Raw genomic sequence first — 23,898 nt, 5'->3', positions numbered from 1 at the left:
AGGCTGTCTCACACACAGACACACACATACAGTTTGAGAGCTTCTTTTTCGCTCTTTATTCAGACTGTCAAAGGGGAAACTAGCAGGAAAGGCAACAACACATTCCTTGGTGTCTTGTTTACAGACGGTCCCCTTCGACGCATCAGGCGTTCAGTATTGCGTATTGTATTATTCAACAGAAACCTGTGTAGAGGGAGATGGCCTGAGGCATTAAGTTTCTTCAGAGGCTTTACAGAAGCGTATCTCATTCCTCCCTCCTCCCTCCTCCATCCTCGCTTCTCCCTGCGCGTGGACAGTAAGTAACCTGAGTCGGCTAACGTGGCTATGGGAAAAATGTCAGGAAACAAAGACAGAATTCCCCTTCTATCGATCCCAAGGCCTCTCAGCCCATCTGTCACTACAGTTGTCACAAAGGAGAGGCTATATGGGAAAAAAATAAATAAGGAGATGGATAAACTTGGTGAGCACATCGCATGGTCAATCACTTTCACAAGGGCACCTCAGTGCCGCTGTCTTCATCTGTACATACAGGTTTACCAAACTCGTTCCAAGGAGAGCCGCTGTAGTTGTCTTCAACTTCCAGTCTTTCTCCATACTCCGGCCTCTAATGATGTTTTATAGCAGTGAGCTGGCAGAAAGGCTAGGGTTGGTTTCTAGCTGGGAGAAGGGCATAATACGAACACATCAGCAGAGCTCTGCTGTCCTTATCATTGTCACCACAGTGCCAGATTCATTTGTAGAGAGAATTCCTGGAATAAGAAGATGGATGATAAGTAATGATGCCTAATTTTGCTTAAGGCGTTGAAGGGAATTACTTAGCGTGGAATCAAGGTTAAGACCAGTCTGCAGCAAATTGTCTCAGTGTTCGGGAAGAAGGAATTACTTTTCATCACTTCACACTTAAGTCCAATCTGTCACGAGCATGCTTTAGGCAGCCATGTGCACCTAGTATGCACGTTCCTCTTTTTTTTCATTTCTTTTACTTTTGTAACAGCTGACATCATCACTGTAACCAAACAGTTAGAGACACATTGTGTCATGGCATTCAAACAGCCCATATTTTATCATATTGATTCGTTTTGAGTGTTTCTAATTAGATTCACCACAAAACTCTAATTAAACAGATTCTCGTCTTAGTGGGAGACCGTACGCGTTAATAAGGTGCAAGTAATGCAAAGGCAAAAAAAAAAAGAAAAGAAAAGGGGGTGTCAGGAAGGCTATAAGAGCTGCCTTTAGGTGGCGGCATTCTGCCTTGTGTGGGGTGACGTGGAGGAACGGGGCTCCAGTCTCTGCTGACTTGACACTGTCACTTGTCATTTGCAAAGAAGACTCCCTGCTGCTCTAATGAGAAATGCCAGACATTCATACACATGAAATATAGCATTTTTTTTTCTTGCGGATTTGCCAGGCGAGCAGCCGCACTTCTTTGAGTGACAATATCTGAATTTATGGAATTTTGGGATTGAGTTCACACACAATAAAAAGATCCAAAATCCTATTCGGTGAATTAAATATTCCTGGAATAAAAACAAACGTCAAGTGTGGTGACTGTGATCATTTGAAAAGCGTACTTACTAAGAAGAAGAAACAAACAAAATAAAAAAAATCACTGTTTTCATCTGAGCACATACCTGCCAGCAATGTAGCCGGAGCAGATGTTGAAAATTGATGCTTCGAGGAATGGTCTTACTCTGCATAATTTAGGGAGATTGTGTGAGTGTGTGTGGATGTGTGTAGGTTTAACGTCATTGTGTATTCCAGGCGTGTGATTTAAGCCTTTAGCTGGCAGGCTCCGTGACAGAGCCCCTACTCTTTTATGAGCGTGACAATCTTGTATTTGTCCGAACGTTGAAACGCCCTTCCTCCAAGAAACGCGCGCGCTCGTGCACCCAAACACACAGATGCACGTGTGAGGACTGTTTTTGAGGATTCCGCTGAAAAGTCTTATCAAAGCCTCCGCTGTGCATTGTATTGAAATTGCTCCCACACCTCAGTGGCCACTGAGGCAGTGAATAGAAAAGCACTCTTTATTTCATTTCACTCCCTTCATCTTTAGATAACTACTTTCCTCCGGAGCTTTCTGTTGGAACAAGTTTGGTAAACCTGTACGCACTGAAACCTTGATCGACAGCATAGCAACTGGATGCGCAGGCAGTCATTTCAGGAATGGGTTAAAAAAAAAACTTTTTGCAATTTGTGTGCATTTGTCCCCCAGTTGAGCCTCTGAGTCACTGGGCAAGATTCGTTTTATTTGAGCTTGCCAGTCCTTAAAAAATATCAGCTTACCTCAGGGTATATCTTCATATTTCCTCAAATAAACCTGCTGCTACTGTACATAACGCTACACACTAAAAATCTGAATTATTAATAAGCGCTTTTATTTTTTTCTTCATCTCCCCAAAGCTCATATGATAGATACCAGTAGAGCGTTGCCTGAGGGAAGTGCTGTAAATTAGGACATCTCTCTTCAGCCAAAACACAGAGACGCTTTTGTTTATTAGTTGCCATTATTGGCATTTTCATCTGTGGTGCTCGCAAAGGTGCGCACTTCAACAGCGTTGCTGTAGCAGCTCTTGTAATGCACAGAACAGCAGCTATGTTTGCATCCTCTTTCATTAATAAATCATTTAACAAATCAGAGGAAAGCGGAAGATGTCACGATAAGCATCGACGGTCTCTGGCTACGTATTTGTGGAAATGGGCGGAAGACGGTGGGCAAGAACGCCGGCCAAGATGGAAACAGAAGACGCAGACTCTCTGACAGAAGCAGAATTTGAGCTTTCGTTCGCTTCGTTCCTGTCCTTAGGGTGCGTTTCGTTTTCCCCTCTGCTTGTGGGGCTTTTAGATTTTTAGAAAAGTTACCTGAAAGACTTTAGAAAAGTCCGGTGTGGTAGTAACGCACATCTGTTGTCTTTGTCTTCCTCGCTCACTGTTAATGTTTTCTTTAGACACAGAAAACATCACACAGGCTCACAGGCATAAAACTTCCATTCGTGCAATTAACAGTTCATTGCAAATACAGATGCTACGAGTATCCGGTGAATTTGCTTGAGATTTCACTGCAGCTGTAGAAGTCAATGTTTTATTTATTGCAAGTTTTGAAAATCCAAGTAACCCTGCTGAATAATTGAAATGTTGGCCCCTGACTATATGCTCACCGCTACACACACACACTCCTTCTCTGTAACTTAAACTCAAGTCAAATCAAACTGTGGATCAAACTGAAATGGATATAGAAGAGACAAAAACAATGTGCTGTATGTAAAGAGTGCCATGTTTTGGTGTTATTTAGATGTCCTTTTAGCCAGCTGCGGTGCCTGTGCGCTGCGTAATTTCATTATTTTTAACAGACCCACCGGGGTGACAGTGCAAGGCAATGGAAGAATTGTATTCTCTTTTTTTTTTGCGAGGGTAGAGAAAGAGACAGGATATGAAAACACAAGTTGAGCTCTGTGATAGCCAAATTGGCCGGACACATTAAACCAATTTGCTTGGTTCAGTAGGAAGCAGCCTATTGGAGATGACATGGGCATGATAATAAGACTGTGGCCTGTCAGTAGACATCCACTCCTTAGTTATTGTGTGTTTGTGTGTGCCTCTATGTGTGTTTGTGTGTAATAGAGGTGGAGTGGATGAGCAGTGCTCTTCTGCCTAATTCCCTTACACCACAGCTTCATCTTATCATGTCATTCCATTGAGCAGCAAGTGCCGTTGATTAGCTTGGTTTACTTTTCATATGCGGGCTGGCGAGTCCTTTGCGACTTATTAATTACTCTGCTGTTCTGTAATTACAAGGCTGCTGAGACCATGAGCTGATGTTGGCTGCCGTTGTGTCTTATTTTCCTGACCACGCTGACACTGGCAGGTGCACGCCTACACCGTCGATGCTGTCACTTTACAACCATTCTACTGTAAGGTGTTCTTTTTTAAAGAGAATACCCTCCGATGTGTCATATTTCATAAAAGGAGGGTGAGAAAAAAAAAGGAAGACGGAAGATTGCGATAAATAAACATTTGTGCATGTCCATAGTTACGTTGTTGCTGCTGGCATTGGGCTCAAACAAGTCAGGCACAAGGAGCCAACCAGGCATTAACAGAGCTCCTAAACAAACGAGAACACAACATAAAGCATAACCTTCACAGTGGAGGAATCTAGCATTCAGCTACCATGTGTCTACCTGTGTTTGTGGGGGGGTTTGTGTGCGTGCACACACATACCCTCAGAGCTACCACCAGCTGTGCTCTGAAGCACCGGTCTTGCTGGTTCCCTCAGATTGGAATGGGCTTCCCTGTAGTGGCCGCCTGCCCCCTGAAGACTCTTAGATCCCTCCTGGGGTCTTTAGACTTAACGTTTTAGGCAGCGGGGAGTCACAGCCGCAGCAATAGATGGGTATAGATAAAAGTGACCACACAGTAATGTGCGCTAACATACACAAGCACACCGACGGCTGCGTGCTGCACACGGCGTGGCAATGCATTCTTTGAGCTGCCAGCAGCTGGGTCTCCTTGCTGTAAATCAAACACTTTCAAAGTCAAACAAAGTAGAACTCGCTCGCTCCGCTGTGTCTTGGCGCCGGTCCAACCGGAGAGAGCTTTTATTTCTGCCACATCTTCCTTCACCGTGCCCCCTAGGCATGTGCTGCAGAAACAACACGCAGCCGAAAGAATGAGTTATGCGAATCTGTTCTCACCTTCTATCTCATTAGTATTAGAGGAGTGATTTATCCCGCCCGCCTCTCTCCTTCTCTCTCACTCTCTCCCCATGTCCTTGCCTTTTACAGTTCAGCACTTCCACAGCTACATTAGTAATGAGATTAATTGATTGGAGGGATACACAATGAGTACCGTTTTATTTCCTCTAAATTCACCTAACTGCGTGTCAAAAACAATCTGTTTCCAAACAACTTCTTTCCCTTTACGCAATCACTACTGATTGGGAGAGTACATTACACTCTTCCCAGTCAGGAAATTACAATTTGCTGCAATATGAGGAGCATCTTTTTTGTTTTTTGTTTCCTCACTCTGCCAAGTCTCTGTTTTTTGCGTGCACGTGCTGTGAATGTCTCTGCGAACGTCTGACGCTCTAATAAGAGCGATCCAGAGATCCCACTGTCTCTTCTGTTCCAGCTTATCTGTAGCGCAGTTTGAAATCTGACTCCCATGTCTAAAGCCCTGCGCGCGTCTGAAGGGAATTGACAGCCGCTGTGTTTTGCAGTGGCTGTTATGTGTTTGTGGCAACAGAGGTGAATGAGTCGGCGCTCTCAGATGTTATTGTCTAAACAAAAGGCCCTTTAAGTGGTGGGCACACAAGATTTGTTGTCAGACGTCGCCTCTGGCTGCTCTTCGGGTAGCGACGGCGATGCAGAGTGCTAATGGTGTATTGAAAATGGGATATTTGGCCGGTCTCATCTTTTTCTATTGTACTACACAGATGTACTCAATTGGCCCCCCTCTCTGGGTTTATGTCTTAGAGAGAAACTTTTTGGGGCCTTTAGCATACAGATCAATTGCTGGTTTGCTCCATTTCTTATTGATTTTTGCTCTGTTTGGTACTGAAATACTGTTTTTCATTATCTATCGCTCTGAGCATTGTTTAGTAAAAGAAGAACTCGCGCTCGCTCGCTCTTCCCTGTCTTTCCCGTGCTTTCTTTCTCTCCCCATTTTAGGGTTCCCTTTCTTTCTGCTCTTGTCATCTCTGATAAGCGTCGCGATTGCTCATGTTACTGACGACCCAAGCCAAATTCATAATGATGAGATTATCTTGTCAACAGTACAGGGTGTATATGTCTGGCGTATTGATCTGCGCACTGTCCTAATAAATGAAGTACAACGATGGAAGCGTTGGCTCAGTGATGACTCTGAATGCGTCTTGCTTTTTATACACTCTCAACACTGCTGAGATGATGAATGGAACTTTGTCTCCTTTTCTCCTGTTTCCTCTCTTCTCCTTCTCCCTCTCCCCTCGTCTCTACTCCCTGGATTGATGGGGTAAAACGTCTTTCTTCACACACACACACACACACACACACACACACACACACACACATGCACAAACACACTGTCTAAAAATGCGTCCTCTTCTGAGGTCACGTTGACACGCTGAGTCTATGTACTCCCAGGTGGAGAGACATGGGTGCAGCCGTGGGAGAAACCAATCAGGTAGTCTGCAAGGGAGGGTGAGAGCGGGGAGGAAACAAATTACCAGCGCTGGTGCCAGGGCCTGTGAGAGTGTGTGTGCGTGTGTGTGTGTGTGCGCGCGCTTGCCTCTGCGTGTGTCTTTAAATGACTGTGGTTTGAAGGGGAGTTCATCTATGCATTTGAAGAGAAGGTCAGCGGGGTTTAGAGCGCGAGATTATGTGCGATTGTTTCTTCTGTGGGCTAGCTGATTAATACTAAAGCTGCTCTGACAGATTCTTAATGCACCATAGACACACTTAAAAGAGAGCGATAGAAACCAGCGTCCGGAACTTTGACAACGGAGCATTATCCTAAAGCCTTTTCTGTCAGCCTTTACCCAGGTGCACGGACAGTATCCTTTCTGTCTTCCACTCCTTCCTTGGCTAAGCTGCCTCACCCCCGCTGACCCGATACATGTACAGTAGATAGGTGACCTTGAAGTGAAACATAGTCCATCTGCAGCAGACAGGGAGAACCCAGGTGTGTGTATGTGCACTTGTGCATGTATTGATATTAGACATATGCACGCGTTCTGTGCCTTTTTTTCTGTGTGTGTGTATTTATGTATCTGCGTCTGGCCTTGGTTTGGTGCTTTGGGGAAATATCTAAAATCCTTTCATCCACAGAATGGCTCTTCCTCCATCAATTCAAACGGAATAATTTGCTCTTTAATGATTTTGTTCACAAGCGCTCAGCTTCTGTCTTGTTAACCCACAAACAAGACCACAATTTGTGATGGCTTGTTTTAGCACTAAATTACAAAAAAAGCTTTTTCTTTCTTTCTTTTTTTTTCCTAAATATAAATATATAAAATATACATGTTGGATAAGTACAAGATGAGAGGGTTTAATAATTAGTTGGAAAATGTGAACATAAGCTGAAGTCAAACACTAGCTTATTACAAATGACTCCAAAAGCTGAAGGATACAGACTTGGTGAGTTTATTTTATGAATGTCTTTTATGTATTCTTGAGTGTTTGCCCTACTCTGCAGATATTTCTAGTTACTTGTGTAAATCCCCATTATTTAATTATATTAAAGATGTTAAAGAAGAATTATTTTCTTCCCCCTTTAGAATGAATTTTGCATAATAATTGCAGCAGTTCCTGACAATATTACCAAAATACAGTGGGGCAAAAAAGTATTTAGTCAGCCACCGATTGTGCAAGTTCCCCCACTTAAAATGATGACAGAGGTCAGTAATTTGCACCAGAGGTACACTTCAACTGTGAGAGACAGAATGTGAAAAAAAAAATCCATGAATTCACATTGTAGGATTTGTAAAGAATTTATTCGTAAATCAGGGTGGAAAATAAGTATTTGGTTAATAACAAAAATACAACTCAATACTTTGTAACATAACCTTTGTTGGCAATAACAGAGGTCAAACATTTACTATAGGTCTTTACCAGGTTTGCACACACAGTAGCTGGTATTTTGACCCATTCCTCCATGCAGATCTTCTCAAGAGCAGTGATGTTTTGGGGCTGTCGCCGAGCAACACGGACTTTCAACTCCCGCCACAGATTTTCTATGGGGTTGAGGTCTGGAGACTGGCTAGGCCACTCCAGGACTTTCAAATGCTTCTTACGGAGCCACTCCTTTGTTGCCCGGGCGGTGTGTTTTGGATCATTGTCATGTTGGAAGACCCAGCCTCGTTTCATCTTTAAAGTTCTCACTGATGGAAGGAGGTTTTGGCTCAAAATCTCACGATACTTGGCCCCATTCATTCTGTCCTTAACACGGATCAGTCGTCCTGTCCCCTTGGCAGAAAAACAGCCCCATAGCATGATGTTTCCACCCCCATGCTTCACAGTAGGTATGGTGTTCTTGGGATGCAACTCAGTATTCTTCTTCCTCCAAACACGACGAGTTGAGTTTATACCAAAAAGTTCTACTTTGGTTTCATCTGACCACATGACATTCTCCCAATCCTCTGCTGTATCATCCATGTGCTCTCTGGCAAACTTCAGACGGGCCTGGACATGCACTGGCTTCAGCAGCGGAACACGTCTGGCACTGCGGGATTTGATTCCCTGCCGTTGTAGTGTGTTACTGATGGTGACCTTTGTTACTTTGGTCCCAGCTCTCTGCAGGTCATTCACCAGGTCCCCCCGTGTGGTTCTGGGATCTTTGCTCACCGTTCTCATGATCATTTTGACCCCACGGGATGAGATCTTGCGTGGAGCCCCAGATCGAGGGAGATTATCAGTGGTCTTGTATGTCTTCCATTTTCTGATGATTGCTCCCACAGTTGATTTTTTCACACCAAGCTGCTTGCCTATTGTAGATTCACTCTTCCCAGTCTGGTGCAGGCCTACAATTCTTTTCCTGGTGTCCTTCGAAAGCTCTTTGGTCTTGGCCATGGCGGAGTTTGGAGTCTGACTGGTTGAGGCTGTGGACAGGTGTCTTTTATACAGATGATGAGGTCAAACAGGTGCCATTCATACAGGTAACGAGTGGGGGACAGAAAAGCTTCTTACAGAAGACGTTACAGGTCTGTGAGAGCCAGGGATTTTCCTTGTTTGAGGTGACCAAATACTTATTTTCCACCCTGATTTACGAATAAATTCTTTACAAATCCTACCATGTGAATTCATGGATTTATTTTTCACATTCTGTCTCTCACAGTTGAAGTGTACCTCTGGTGCAAATTACTGACCTCTGTCATCATTTTAAGTGGGGGAACTTGCACAATCGGTGGCTGACTAAATACTTTTTTGCCCCACTGTATTAGCTTGAGCCTCATTTTGACTGTGTGCCATATACACGTATTTTAACTAGGTCTAAGTGATATGCCTAAAAAAAATGCTTTTCTCATTGTCGTATGAAACATGTGGGTGAGGGTGGGGCTATTCTGGGGCAGTTTACAGTTTCAATGTAGTCACTTTAAACAAACACATGGAGATGGTAACTTACATAGCCTTTGTCTCTGGCTGTTGCTATTTGCTAACTATTTCTTGCTATAGCAAACAGACTGTTTGCTTAACTTAGCTTAACAACTGTGCTTGGCTGGACTGGCTCTGTGCATCCCTTTCAATGTTATCACCCCTTTAATAGTTATTATCAGTAATCATACACTCACCAGCAAACTTTTTAGGCACACTTTGGTAGTACCGGGTTGGGGACAATTTTGCCTTCAGGCCTGCCTTAAATTTGTTATGGCGCAGATTCAAAAAAGTGCTAGAAGCACACCTCACAGAGATTTCTGTTCGTATTGACGTGCTGCAGATTTGTCAGCTGCACATCCATGATATCAATCTCCTGTTCCACCACATCCCAAAGGTGCTCTATTGGATTGGGATCTGATGACTATGGAGGCAATTTGAGTGCAGTGAACTCATTGTCATGTTCAGGAAACCAGTTTGAGATGATTTGAGCTTTGTGATATTTTGTGTTATGCTGTTTGAAGCATCCATCTGAAGACTGGTCCTCTGTGGTTATAGTGGGATGGACTAAACCACCAACAATGCTCATTTGGTACTAAGGGACCCAAAGTGTAGCAAAAAAACAACAAAAACAAAACAATCCCTGCAAACATTGCACAACCAACACCAATCTGAACGACTGCAGGTTAGATCCATGCTTTCATGCTCTTTACACCAAATCCACCCGTCTGTTGTCTAATTTTGGTGAGCTGGTGTTGTCTTTTGCTGCCGATACTCATTTGCTTCAAGTTTCAACATGTTGTGTTTTCAGAGATGCTTTTCTGCACATCTTGGTTATATCAAGTGGATTTTGGAGTTAATGTTGCCTTCCTATCACCTCCAAGCAGCCTGGCTATTCTCCTCTGATCTCTGGCATCAACAAGGCGTTTTCAACCAGAGAACAGTCGCTCACTGGATATTTTCTCTTTTCACAACCTTTTTCTTCAAACCCAAGAGATGGTGGTGTGGAGAAAGTCTCAGTAGATCAGCCGTTTCTGAGATACTCAGACCAGCCATATCCAGAATTGCTTAAATCACCTTTCTTCCCCATTCTGATGCTCAAGACCAGGCTGCAGGCCTAAATGCACTGAATTGCCGTGATTGGTTGATTCGATAGCTGAACATTCAAGTCATGTTGTCACCATAATGTTCATATTTAGTAAACAGACATTAGGGGGCTGTCAGTCTTCTGAACCAAAACAAACAAGCATATTTATCAAGCTGTCAGACTTTTTACTTCAAATTGAAAAGTGCTTAGTGCTCAAATACTATATTCCTGCTCTTTCCTATACTTAGATATGAACAGTGTGTTAGCTCTGCTTTAGATTTTCGGGCTGACGTGGCGTTGGAATAATGAGTTAAGGAAGGTCAAAGCTGACTCATGACTTCAGTTAACTGCAGAGCTTTTGTAACTATTGATGAGCAAGTACTGAATGATTAGTATCTAGTGCATCAAGATCATCATACACTACACACCTTTTCTTTTTTTCATGCTTTCCCCTTAGTTTCAAAGGTGTATAAATAATGTAGCTTTAGCTAAAGTCCTCTATCTCCCAATCCTCATTCACTTTTCTTTTACCCCAAGTTCACATATTTTCTTTTATCAATAACACTAAGACTGATCCCAGCTGTAAGCTTCCCAGACCAGCTGGTTAGTTACAATAAAATGTCTCAAACATTAAGGGAAAACAACACTGCTATTTTAGAAAGCTGGCAAACTGCTGCGTTAAGGGTTTTTGTGTGTTGGAATAAATATGTATGCCAAAAGCCACATTTATCATTTACTCCTGAGGCTAAACTGCCACAGATGTGGATTGTGTTGATAGAAGAACAAACATGCCGTGTTGTGACGCCCCTCCTCTTCAGAAAAGTTTTCTGCGAGCTGGCTGCAGACATGGCAGCTGAGACTGAATTGCCTGCTGAATTGTTGCTATTGTTGTTGTATTTATAAACGGCAGTGCAGGTAGGAACTCCATCCATACACTAATACTGCAGAAGATGACTGCAAATTTAACAAGGCCTTTAATTTTTGAGTAAGATTAGAACAAGGCGTACTTTTTCGAAAATAGAGATATGGTCACAACATGTTCCGTCTGCCTCTTTTTTTTTAAGGAGGTTGTAATTTAGGGCAATTTTATTTAATTTCTAGGTCCTATATAATTATTTTTGGCTTGGTATTTGAGTGCCAACTACCGAACCGGCTGCCTCATTATACTGCTCTGCACATAACTGCGACTGCACTTCATTATTCTGGCTCCAGAATAGTATATGAATACACACTCATCTCAGTCACCACTACATTCACATACGTTCACTGCACACTTTATTAGGTGAACCTGTTGAGCTGCTCGTTAATGCAAATATCTAATCAGCCAATCACATTATAGCAACTGAGCATCAGAATGGGGAAGAAAGGTGATTTAAGAGACTCCGAACCTGCCTGGTATTAACAGATGTGCTGGTCTGAGTATTTCACAAACTGCTGATCTACTGGGATTTTCCTGCACAGCCATCTCTAGGTTTTACAGAGGATGGTCTAAAAAAAATAAAACGATAAAATATTACAGAGCTGATACAAATGCAGCTAATTAACTCAAATAACCACTCAATACAACCATGGTGTGCAGAAGAGCATCTCGATACAGAAGACCGCACTTAGTGCCACTCATGTCAGCTAAGGCCGGGAAAACTGCTACAGGTCATAGTGGCTCGCCAAAAACGTCCTATTATTTTATCTTTTCCAAGGCAAAATACAGTAAAAACTATAAAAACTGAGATGAGAAAACAATTTAATCTCAAACCTCCTCCAGCCTACCCTTAGAACACCAGATCAAGGATATAAACATACTTAGAAATGACTGATATATTTTCTCAGTAATATATAAAAATAAGCAGTCATTTTATCTAACACATCGAGTACACTAATAACTTTGGGGTTATGTGTTAATAAGCTGCCATACTTTTAACAAAGGATATAAATGGTTGCTAGGTAGCATAGCATAGAATTTCCCAACAGATCCTCTAATGGTGTATCTGATCTTTTGAAAGATCTTTTGAAATGACACATTATTTATCTGATCAGATGAATGAACTATTGTTGGTGCTGGGTCTCAGTTTCTGCAGTTTTCTACATTTGGATGGCACATTTTAGAATTTGGTGTGAGCTCAATCACTCTGTGTACCCATCTTCTTATGGGCTCACATCAGGCAATGACGACAATTAAATCAGGAGGACTTGTGGCAGTTCAGAAGAAAAAAATTGGGTATATCCCAGTATGAGCAAGATGTGCCTAATTCCTAAGTGTTTATGATATGATATGATAGTGCAATTAAATAAACATGTTGAAAATTGGTGAGTTTGGTTTTGGAATGACATCACTAAAGGCACACTTACTGGGTAATAAATATATTCCTTGACTGGATCCACACACACACACACACACAGACACATTTTCCCACAGTGGGACATTTATACTGACTTAGATTCATTTTTGGCAGACCTACCCTACTCGCCTAATCATAACTTCTGTGGCCCTTTGAGACACAGTGTGCCAGCAACACCACTGAGCTCTGAAACCAATAATTTTAAATGGCTTAAGCTACACCTTAACAGTTTGTTGCTGTGTTGACCAAAGCACACCTGCAGTAAGCACTGTCATGAGTTTGTGGACTCACAGTGGTCAAAGCTCAAATTGCCTGAACTTTGACCTCTGTTCATGGTGTCCAATTCTTCAGGGCCATTTAAAACAATAGCAAAAATGGAGTAAAGGCTGATATGAAATCCTTCAGTCATGAGTTTGTGTTTTTATCAAAACACTGGCAGGAAAATCCAAGTTTCAGTCCATGTGGGCATATCAAGCAAACACAATCTATTGGCTAGTAACAGCTTGGATTTATTATATAGTTTATAATACAATGGTCTACCTATATAGGTCTGAGTTTCTCAACTTGAGTTAAATATATGCAGTTTTCATATGGACTATGTTATTGAATTTGTTACTTAGGTGCCCTAGAACTTTGTAAAGTATAGCCTTAAACTGAGTTTTGCCCTTTAAACATGAATTCATTTAAGTTAAGTTTATGCTAACCTGCTTTTGTCCCCAAAAGATCTGTAGGTACTCATAATGTGGCTGTGTAAACAGTCTTATGTCCTCACAACATGAATAATACAATGACACACACATGTACAGATGGACACATACACTGATACCCTGACACATGTAGAGACCAATTCCCCAGTCTGGTAGAAGAGGATTATGGCAGACTTCTCACTCAATTCCAAAACCCCACGGTCAGTCATAGGAATTCACTCAATTTGAATTTAGTTTGCAGCTTGTTAGGATGTGAATTGTGCCAATGCCACCCTTATGAAACTGGAATTAATTTTACTGCTTGAATATCCCACTTGCATGGCATTTCAGCAATCCCACATTTGGTTTGCCTAAAGACAAATGTACAGCAGCTGGTGAGAAGGCAGTGTAATTTACAATATTGCATTCTTAGGGTTTCTTTTTTGTTTCTTATGTTTGAAAAATATGTCTAGAATGATTCTGTTTTGGGGGATGTTATAGGTAAACAAAAAAAAAAAAGATGAAAAAAATGACAAAACTGTCATACCTCTGATTGGCAGTATTCGCTAATGCCTAATAGATACCCCACATGGTATTATAGTACTACTAGTATCGCACTACTGGCTTTTAAGGTATGCACCTGTATACACAAAACCTCCTGTGTCTGGATTTCAAGATTTCTAACATGTATAGGAAGAGGATGCTTTTATTAAACATTAAATATTTATTAAGAGTCATTTGCATTTCCCTCATTGATGGTCTGATCAGATCAATCTTCTTTATGAATGGAGCATTTTCATAGCACAGATGCATCATAAAATGGGTCACATTCATTTCGTTTACTTTCATTTAGGAAAGGAATGAAAAAAAGGAGACACTGACAGTTTGCCATAGTACAGAGCATCTGTTGTGTGTTGCCAGTGTGGCAGATAATTGTAATCTTTCCCCAAGGGGATGTTGGTCAGCATTATTGTTGTTTATGAGAAATGTTGTTCGTTTTAGTTAGATAAGGATGATTCGCTCAGTAAGGGCTTAATCAGCCAATTAATAAAACAATTACTTGCAAAGGAGTTAAAAACTGGTAATTATATTTATATATATGTATTAGAATTTTGCGGTAAACAGATTGTTCTCTATCACTGCGTATTAAGACACAAGCCGTCTGTAGCGTTTTGTTTATGCAGGATGTAGTTTACCCCATCGTTTGATTTTTCATGCATTATAAAACAGGCTAGGTTGTCAGATCTCCTGTACCTGTGAGAGTGTGTGTGTGAAGTTTGTGTGTAAGTGCGAGCCAGGGAAACAAGTTCAAGGATATGCACTCTCTCCAGAGGTTTGCATTTTCTTATTGTGCGTGAGTTGATTCTCAAGATGATAATGACAGGCTTAAGAATAAGATTTTAACAATGCTTTGTTGACCATCTCTTAGACTGGGGCTGCGTTTATCCCCGAGAGTGTTCTTTTCATGCTCTTCAAGTAATTTAGTCTGGAAAATTAAACGACAAACATTATTACAAATAGATGAATGTGCTTTACAAAAGCAGCTCTTAGAACTGATAGACTCTTTCATAGCTGTTACTCTTAAAGGCAGATGCAGCAATCCCAGTTGCACATAAAGATCCTACCTTAGAAATGCTACCAAAGTAGTCATTTGTAGACAGAAGAGAAAATTATATATATTATGCACTTGCTGAGGCTCTTCTTCAAATGGAATGATATATCATCAGTAATCACACAGGCTGGCTTTCTATTTTTCTTCTCACCTATCGTTGATTTTAGTCTTTTATACTATGGTGTGGTTTGAATAACAATTCATCTCTTTCTGTTCTGTTTTCTGATTTCTTTTCAGTGCAGCGTTTCTTAAATAAAGACTAAGAATAATAATTTAAAAAAGCCCTTGTGCCAGTTGGGCGACTCCGTGCACTCTGCTGGGCCCCTAATAGTTTCTCTAATGCTGCTGTATGGTCAACCAAAAATAATAGACAATCAATCAGAGTGGTTGCATACAAATTATGAATATTGTGTGTTTGCTGGCGAGGAATGAATATGCAATGGAGAGGTCACGCTGTTTATGTGACTATACATAAAAGCCTCTAAAGTGCTACTTAGCCCTATTTAATGAAGAAAAGCCCCCACTCCCACTAAATGAATATAAAACATGTGAAACAACACAATAAATATAAAAATATATAAATGATAAGAATAAAAAGAAGTGCATTTGTTATGAATAATGAATTGCGGCAAACCATGATTAACAAGATGAGACTATTGAGTTGGATTAGAGCTGTCTGAGTCACCAGCTACATAATAAACCAGCAATTTTACAAAAAGCCCTGTAGTAGTTTTAATAAAACACAGTATTTCAAGGCAGTGGCACCTTTAACACAGTGGCCAAGTTTATTCAGCCCGAGTTTATTAGATTCATGGTACCGAAGTGGGGTTCAGTACAAGAGATTGGAAGGCTGTCGGTAAAGATGCTTTAAATGACAAATCACTACAAGTGGGACAAATAATCAATATATTCTGAGATAAGCCCCACTGATATGTTTTTGTTGTGCTGCCACTGATTTCACAAGATGTACTCTGCTTTCTTCTCTTCCTTTAGAATTTCTGAAAAAATAAATAAATAAAATGAAACCTCTTTCATAATGCATTACCAAAAAGGATGCAGCATTGTGAATGCAGGAAATACATATGGTAATGTTCAAAATTCTTCAGTCAACCTTCATTTCTTTATGATTTGATAGAAAAACTGGAAATAGCTGCTGTAATTTATTGAAATACATGCAAATATAGATGTTAATACAGCATGTAAGACAAAAACAGAACTTGTACAATTGTAACGAGCTTGACAGTCAGTATTTGGTATGACCACATTTATTCTTCAACACAGCCTGAACTCTCTTAGGTATGCTTTCTTGTAATTTCTATAAGTAGTCTTCAGGAATAGTTAGTACTAGTAGTACTTTTCTGCATTCATATTTGTCAATCCAGCCATCCAGTGGTCCAACACCACTGGTTGAAATGCAGCCCCAAACCAGTCTCCACCATGTTTTACAGATACCCGTTGATGCTTACTGTTACTCGGCCTCCATAAGACTTGTTGCCACTGATTCTCAGACCAGTTCTTGTGTAATTTGTGTACCTCAGCCTTCTATCAGTTGCTTCTTGACACTCCCCTTCCAATTAGACAATTTCTGATGAGACTTTTTTGAAAGAGTAGATGGATAAACTGAAGGGCCAGATGCATTTCTCATCTGTAAACTCTCTCCATACGCTTTCACGCGATTCTTGTGTAGGTGGTTGAAGAGGTTTGTCGTGTTTGAACCTGTGGTGGGGATCAGTTTGTGTCATAATTTGCATAGTACAGTTTTCTGTCCGTGTCAGACTTTTCAAAACCAAACCATGTCCATGCTGCAGAGGTAGCCCCTCATTTAGGAATAAGGTCCTCGATTTGTTGTGACTGGTCCTTCTGTTTGGAGCTACCTGGTTCTGCCTCATCTTCACTGTCCATGCTGGTTTTCTCTGTGCCTGCATCCACATGGTGACCATCTAAACCAGCGGTCCCCAGCCTTTTTTGCGCCACGGACCGGTTTGTGCCCGACAATATTTTCACGGACCGGCCTTTAAGGTGTCGCGGATAAATACAACAAAATAAAACTAGTACCGGTACCGAAAAAAAAGGATTTATTCATAACACACATGAAAAGACCCAGGAAAACCAAGTTAACGAAAAAAAAAGATAACAAAATAACGCTAAAAACTGTTAAAAACCCTGAAAACCATACATTTCACACCTGAGCCTCAACTCTCGCGGCCCGGTACCAAATGACTCACCTACCGGTACCGGTCCGTGGCCCGGGGGTTGGGGACCGTTGATCTAAACGATGAAAAAATATTGCGATACCATGAAACAAACAATAGTGTATAATACGAAACGATAGATATTTAAATTTTGTCATCCGATATATTTTGTCATATCGCACAGCCGTAGTCAGGTCTTTGTTGTTTTTTCCCCCCTGTTTTTTTTAAGGCTGCGGTTTTCAGATACTATTCATCTGCTGTGCGTAGTTTTCAGGGTCACTACTCTTTCACTGCTCCACTTTTCTGCACACCATAATGAGACATGCCACGTTTTTAGCTAATAGCGCTTTGAGAATTACCTTGTTGGAGCAGAAATACTGTTTTATGTCTGTGACACTGTGTTATCTTTGGCTAAATAGATTTTTACTAAACAAATTGCCTTTTCGCAACATTTCTACTGGTAACAAAATGGCTAAAGATACATTTAAAACATTTTTTTTGCTAATGTATCTGCTTTGTGTAGACAAAACACTGATTCTTTTCTTCACTTAGGTGCCCTTTTTTGTACTTGAATGATTCATAGGTCAGTGTTGTGGCTTAAACAATACGGTCAGGTACAAGGACTGAGCTGAAGTTAGTGAAAAAGCAGCCAGTGTTAAAAGAAATAACTTTGAAAAGACCTTCAAAAAGTCTTTCAAATTTTGGCTCATTGGAAGCAAAATATCAAACCTGCTTCCCAATATATTCTTATAATCGATGTGTTTTTGTTTTCATAAGAAAAGACAACCACGGGGCTTCTTTTCATGTGTACACATAATCAGTATATCTGTAAAATTAAAGTAGCTGAATTTAAGGGTTGCTGTACTAGAGGTGTGGCAAAATAAACAACAACAGGCCAGGTGTGAATGGCCCCTTCCTGATGATTCACAACACTGCATAAAGAAACCTTTTTTTAGCCTTTCTCTGCTTTATACAGAGGGCTGCTGAGCACGCATGCTTGATTTTAGCTGTGCCTCGTGTCATTTATACAGCTGCACTCGCTCACACATGGGAGACACCAGTTTAACTACTGCTTTGAACTTCTGTCAACAGCACGGCTCACCCGGGCACCTTAGAATTATGCTAGAGGTTGTATTTAAGTGTTTGAGTGCCGCTGACATGTGGTAGAAATGCAACCAGCGGAGAAATTTACAGAGTTTTTTCCTTTTTGCTTGTCATTCTGAGTAGAGCGACTTCAAAATAATTGCAAAGGATTTTTCTTTTGTCCCCGCATACATGAGATGATTTGAGACCTCCATATAAGTGTGATTTCCCCCCCAAAAGAACTAAATCAATGGGACATATTTTTAATTTGATACAATTTAATTAATAATTACATTATTACAGTTATGTTTTTTAGGTCAGAAGGTTCAATAAAAACTCAGGTTTCCCCCCAAAATTTGAATTTTTCTAGCTATTATTTCATGGTTGAGGCTTTACAGGGCTAAATCAAGCCAAACTAAAAGCACTTACATTTAAAAAAAGATGTAGAGTGGAGTCAGATAGGTCCGTGTGCAAACATACCATAAAACGTTGCAAAAAGGATGTTTTCCCTTAGAGAAAAGCCTTCATAGTCATATCAAAAGGCAATATTTTCAGCCGGCGTATCGTGCCTGCGCCACATATGTCTAAAGAATGCCATGTCACCTTGAAATCCAAAATTGTCTTAATGGAAAAATTCTTCTTTCAAAGACTATTTTATGTCTGTTTATACATTAGAGCAGCCCATTACCAGGGGGTGGGAGGGTATGACATTTTGCGTAGTAATGTGTAAAACTATAAGAAGCTTTCTGTACAACTGAAGGAGCGCTATTAGTAAAGATTTAATCGTTCTGACTATATTAATGAGGGAGGTTTTGTAGATGACTGTATCTGCATACAAAATACATCTCGTTTCATCTGAAATTGTAATTTTTTACTGAAATTTTTTTTGAATGCAGTGCCTCATTTCTTCAGACATAATGCTGTAAATGACTTTAAAGCTCCAAACTCTGGAGACAAAGCCCCTCTGTGCCTCTGGCTGAGGGACTGTCATTATTGCTTCCTTACTCAGGAGTGAAGCTATTTCCTCCTCCACTGCCAATCTCTGTGGTGTCGAGGGAAGAGCGGCACGCAGAATGCTGTCGAAAAAGGTGGAAGCTTTGTGGCAGAGTTGTAATGCGTAGCACTCGCACAACGTGCTTGTGGTAGGGGGATGCTGCAGATACGCACCCCTCTCTGATGCTGCGTGCGCTGCTTCTTCTGTCTGTGGTGGAGAAACCTGCAACCTGAACTCTAGTGTAAAATAACCTGAGTCTGATATGGTGAAAGGCTCTGCCATCGTTGGTGTATTATGATTGTTTTATTCTCTCTTGTTCCTTGTTCATTAGACTATGTACACACAGAGCCTGCATGTCACTCACCATTCCCCGTGTGCTTGGTTGTCAAAGTTAAAAAACAAATAGAAAAACTGTATCAAAAAACCTTTAAATTTGCAGTGTTATATCGGACGACCTTCTCTTTGAGATTAGTCACAGAAAGTAACAGTCCAGTGTTTTGTTTTTTTTTGTATCACATAGCAAAAAGAGGCCTTTCTCTACACTAAACATCCATTTGCACAAATCACCAGTTTGTTGCTGAAACAATGTTAAAGTAGTATCTAGACTCACACGGGCTAACTGTGGTTGTTGAGTTGTGATTGCTTTACTTGTTTGGACTGGACCCCTTTTAGGTTATTTAGAAGTTAAGTAAGAGTCTTACTTAACTGACGACTGATTGATTGATTAGTTGATTGTCTCTAGGAAGAGATTTGGATGTTAAGTTGATCTGACCCCTTGTGCATCTGAGCCAGTTGATTATCATTGCAGTGTAATTATTGTCTCCACTCCTTTCTTAAGATGTTTTTCACTTTGCTTTCATGCCTTTCGTTTTCAGTTTTTAGCCAAAGGAGTGATGGCCGAGGCGTCCACCGTCTGCCTGTTCCTGTCACTTTACCTCCTGGGTAAAGTTGGTGAAACTTGCACACAATGATCAACTAATTAGCCTTTATCACTCAAGGTTGCATTTGTTGCTTCACAGGAATCACTGCTCCCCTACAGGATTGGTCAGATTTTAGTGAAATGAGATAAGTTTGTTGTGGACATTGCTGTTTGCCAGCCTCCTTGACTTCTCGCTGGATTTTAGTTCTTATTGGTGGGCGCAATAGAGCCAAAAGACAACAAAACCTGTAACTCTGTGTTTACACATTACAATAACCTCTGAATTGTGATGAGTCATGAACCAAAAGAGCTACTATGTTACTGACGTTCTGGGGTTTTTTTTGTGTGTGTTTTGTTTTCATGTATTTCCAGCTTCCACTGCACAAAAATGATCTGTTCCTTTAATTTTCTCTGTTTTACATGTTTTTTTTTTCTGTATAGCTTTAGCTAATCCGCTCTAAGTTTTCCAGTACGAATGATGTCACTCAGATACATAGCAACGCACAATAACAGAGGGTTTATCTTTTAGCTTACAGAGAAGGGGTTGAGTAGGAGCCACTCGCACTGCCTGATGTGAAGAAACGCATGTGCTCACAAGCATACACTGAATGAGAATAATGTGTGTTTGTGTGTGTGTTTTCCTGGCAGACAGTAAAGGACAAATGCATGTATCATACCTAACAGGGTAGGTGGAGGGAGGGGGTGTACTCTTGTTCCTGTGAATAAAAGAGAGCAATCCAGTGATGTGTGAAAGAGAATCTGCAATTTGTCCTCGTTTACCATTCCTACCTAAGATATCAAATACACACGCAAACACACACAAAGGCCGATATGCACAAATATAGCCCCATAGAAATGAAGAGTGCCCCAAAATGCACCAGCATACCCTGAGAATAGAATAGCACTCCAATATGCTCGTCCCATTTGTCTCAATCGGCCGGCTGTCTGAGCGGTCAGTCTTGGGACCTCAATGGGAATACAGAATAGAGTGCAGCTTTTTACACTTACTCAGCCTCACTGTACTCAGTATCTTTCTGACCTCTGTGGCCTTGCTACATGGAGCAGATACAACGCATCATTCACTACAAATCGACAACATGCTTTTGCAATTTTCATCCACGCTACCAAACAACCTAACCTCTGATCATATCTGCAACAAAGTAGATCGACCCAGAACTACTGAATTCAATCTCGCGTTAAATGGGTTCAGTGCTTCTCTGAGCCTTTAAGGTCTAAAACTCATATTTTAGGGCCAGTAAATGAGTCAGATTTTTAACCCTCATAGGCCAAATATACAGATACTGCAGTTTTGGTCAGTTTAGTTCCACTCAGTTTACTTTGATTTTTTTTTTTCTTTTTATTCAGTTCACTCCAGATCACTTTCACTAGGTTTTACATTTGGGAAACACGCAGTATGAAACAGTCAGCTGCACTTGTAATGTTAAACTAATTAATTAACTCTTTGATACAGCGTTTAATAATACTATTAGAAATCATAACAGTAAGATAACAGACATGATCCACTTTTTATCACCTTCCCTCAGATTATCCTGTATTCATTGCGGGCGCTGACCGGCTCAGTACAAAGCATCTCGTGCCGGCTATTATCAACCCATTAATTGGAAAGGGGCCCATTGTAGTGAAAGGGTTGGGCAGTACAGACAGACAGGAAGAGATGGAGCCTTAAGATCAGCCTGGAATAGTTGGCAGGAAACAGGGTCCTATGAAGTGGCTTAATGTGCTTTTTATTGGCTCGTGCGGGGTGGAGCATGTACTTTAGGTGTGAAATGTCTCTTTTCCCTTTTTGATAACAAGCTAAACAAAATACCACCGTATTTACCATGCAATGGGGATGTGCATTTCCATTCTTCATGCTAATCAAAGCAAATTTAATGCTAATGTACAACAGACTGTTGACATTTCAAGGTTTTTTGGTCCATGTGGATGACAAAAAAGAACTTTTTGAGTTTGTTGTAATAATGAAAAAGTTCTGTTCACAAGGATATTATTTGTTTTGTGTGCACAGGTGTGGAAAGTAAATTAAACCATATAACTGGCAGGAAAACTATTTTCTGTTAATGTCCTTTCCTCCTGCTCAGTGCTAACAGAGCTGAGTTGATTGAAAAATATGCCCAAGGTTGATACCCTGGTCATAAAAGTACAGAAGGGGCACATCAATATAAAAACTCCCAACTCTCTTTTCCAAAAAAAAAGAAAGAAAGAAAAAAGCAGGCTGTTATCATTTCAATGCCAAACGATTTCATTCATTCTTCTCCTTACTTCGTGGTCAGATTCCAGTCTTTGATATATTCTGTGGGTGTTTTCTTTTAGTATTGGTTGAAGGCTGAGGCGGAATAAAGTGTTTAGGTAGAGATAAAGGTGCTGGTGAAAGCATGGAAGGTCAAAGAACTGAGGTGGCCCGCCTGACCTTCACACACCCTTTTTCATACCGAGCCACCGCTGCGCGCGGATGACATTGAAATACTCTATCGACTGTGAGTCAAGCTGTGCATGTGAAAAACTCTGGCACAAGTAGACATTACTCACTAAACATGACATTTAACCGCCACGAATTCAAGACACAGAGAGTTGTGCACAACACAGGGTAATTATTTGTGTTGCTGTGATGAATACTGCTACAACACTATGAAAGCTATATCTCTCAAAGACATTTGTTTCCGCCATTCTTCCCTACCTGAGCATGACTTTGTTTATATCCTCGCAATAATTTCGCCTAAATATAAGCATATAACTTTCCCTCTCCCTGTGTTTTTGCTGAGAAGTCTATATATCTTGCAAGTTTTTTTCATCTTTTGTAAGGTTAGCTATTTCTAGAAATTCCAGAAAGCGCATGAAGATTTTCCTTTAACGTGATCAAAACCACGATACTGATCTACCCTGTAAAACTTCAAATCATACGGTGCTTTATCCTGTTTATGCAGTAGGGCTTCTACCAGTATTTCATTATACTGCTATGCTTTATCACAGACGTCATTCTGTTTCTTTGCATCCATGTGCGTAAAAGCATGTGCATGTGTTTTCGTTTCCTATCGATTCGCGTTAGTAGAAGGCCCCTGTGTACGATCGGGTTACCCATATGAAATAAAGCACCACAGGGTCCAGCACATGCAAGATGCGGTTCCTCACAAACAATTTGTTTTTGTGCACAAAAATAGAAAGGACAAAAAAAAAGTGCAGGATATTCTTAGAGTGTCAGCAGATTCCCGTGGAGATGTTGTTAAAGGAACAAGGAGCAAATAGCATTTTAAATTCTGCACAAACAGTCCGACTAGGACTCCAGAACCGTATCGGCAATGTTCTCTATTTTCATCGAGACTGTTGTCCTAGCGCTCAATGATTATATGATGTCTGCCAGATTTGATGTTCAGCTCTGTGGTTTACTCTCAAATGGCTAATTAGCCTGCCTTATGTGGTTAATGAAATGCTCAAACCTTGGCCATGAAGGGCTCCCTTTTTTTAATTTTATAGCTTTTATCACCCCTAATCTGTCCTCTGCCTTATTTTTTTATGCATAATTAATCATATGTCACTAGAAATTTCTTGTTTCGCAGCAGGACTCATTTCTTTCGTGCTTACAACATACTTTTGTCTCTCTCTCTCTTCTCAACAGACGGACAATTTCCCCACGGAGCCTAATTATATGGGTAGCAGACAACAGTTTGTTCAAAGGTAAGGGTTGAGATCTGTGGCCTTGACTAGACATCAGACCCTTGTTTGTTTGTTTTTTTCAGCTTTATTTTATTCCCCACAAACTACTTTAACATTAACTGCGCTGACAATGAACTGTAGTGAGTAATAAAAGGAAGAAGATGGCCGTGTACATTTAATTAGCTTGAAAGTCGGTCACTAAAAATATTCTGTGTTACTAGAACATTATCTCACGCAGGATTGGACTCACAGCAG

General features: G+C 40.8%; 1 protein-coding gene across 3 annotated transcripts in view; it reads left to right on the top strand.

Moving 5' to 3' along the window:
* Positions 1-23,898, top strand: part of pcdh17 (protocadherin 17) — a 73,427-nt gene that overhangs the window by 5,777 nt on the left and 43,752 nt on the right. For all 3 annotated transcript variants that reach the window (XR_014876803.1, XM_085176850.1, XM_085176774.1), the window contains exon 3: positions 23,606-23,664. Coding sequence is in view for 2 of the 3 variants with exons in the window: in XM_085176850.1 (XP_085032976.1) it covers positions 23,606-23,664 (59 nt within the window). In the remaining variant the exon portion in view is untranslated. The remainder of the gene's footprint in view (positions 1-23,605; positions 23,665-23,898) is intronic.

The sequence above is a fragment of the Neolamprologus multifasciatus genome, chromosome 1, assembly GCF_963576455.1.
Source record: "Neolamprologus multifasciatus chromosome 1, fNeoMul1.2, whole genome shotgun sequence".
Classification (NCBI taxonomy): domain Eukaryota; kingdom Metazoa; phylum Chordata; class Actinopteri; order Cichliformes; family Cichlidae; genus Neolamprologus; species Neolamprologus multifasciatus.
The sequence above is the reverse complement of the archived record's forward strand: the minus strand, read 5'-3'. Positions and strand labels throughout refer to the sequence as shown.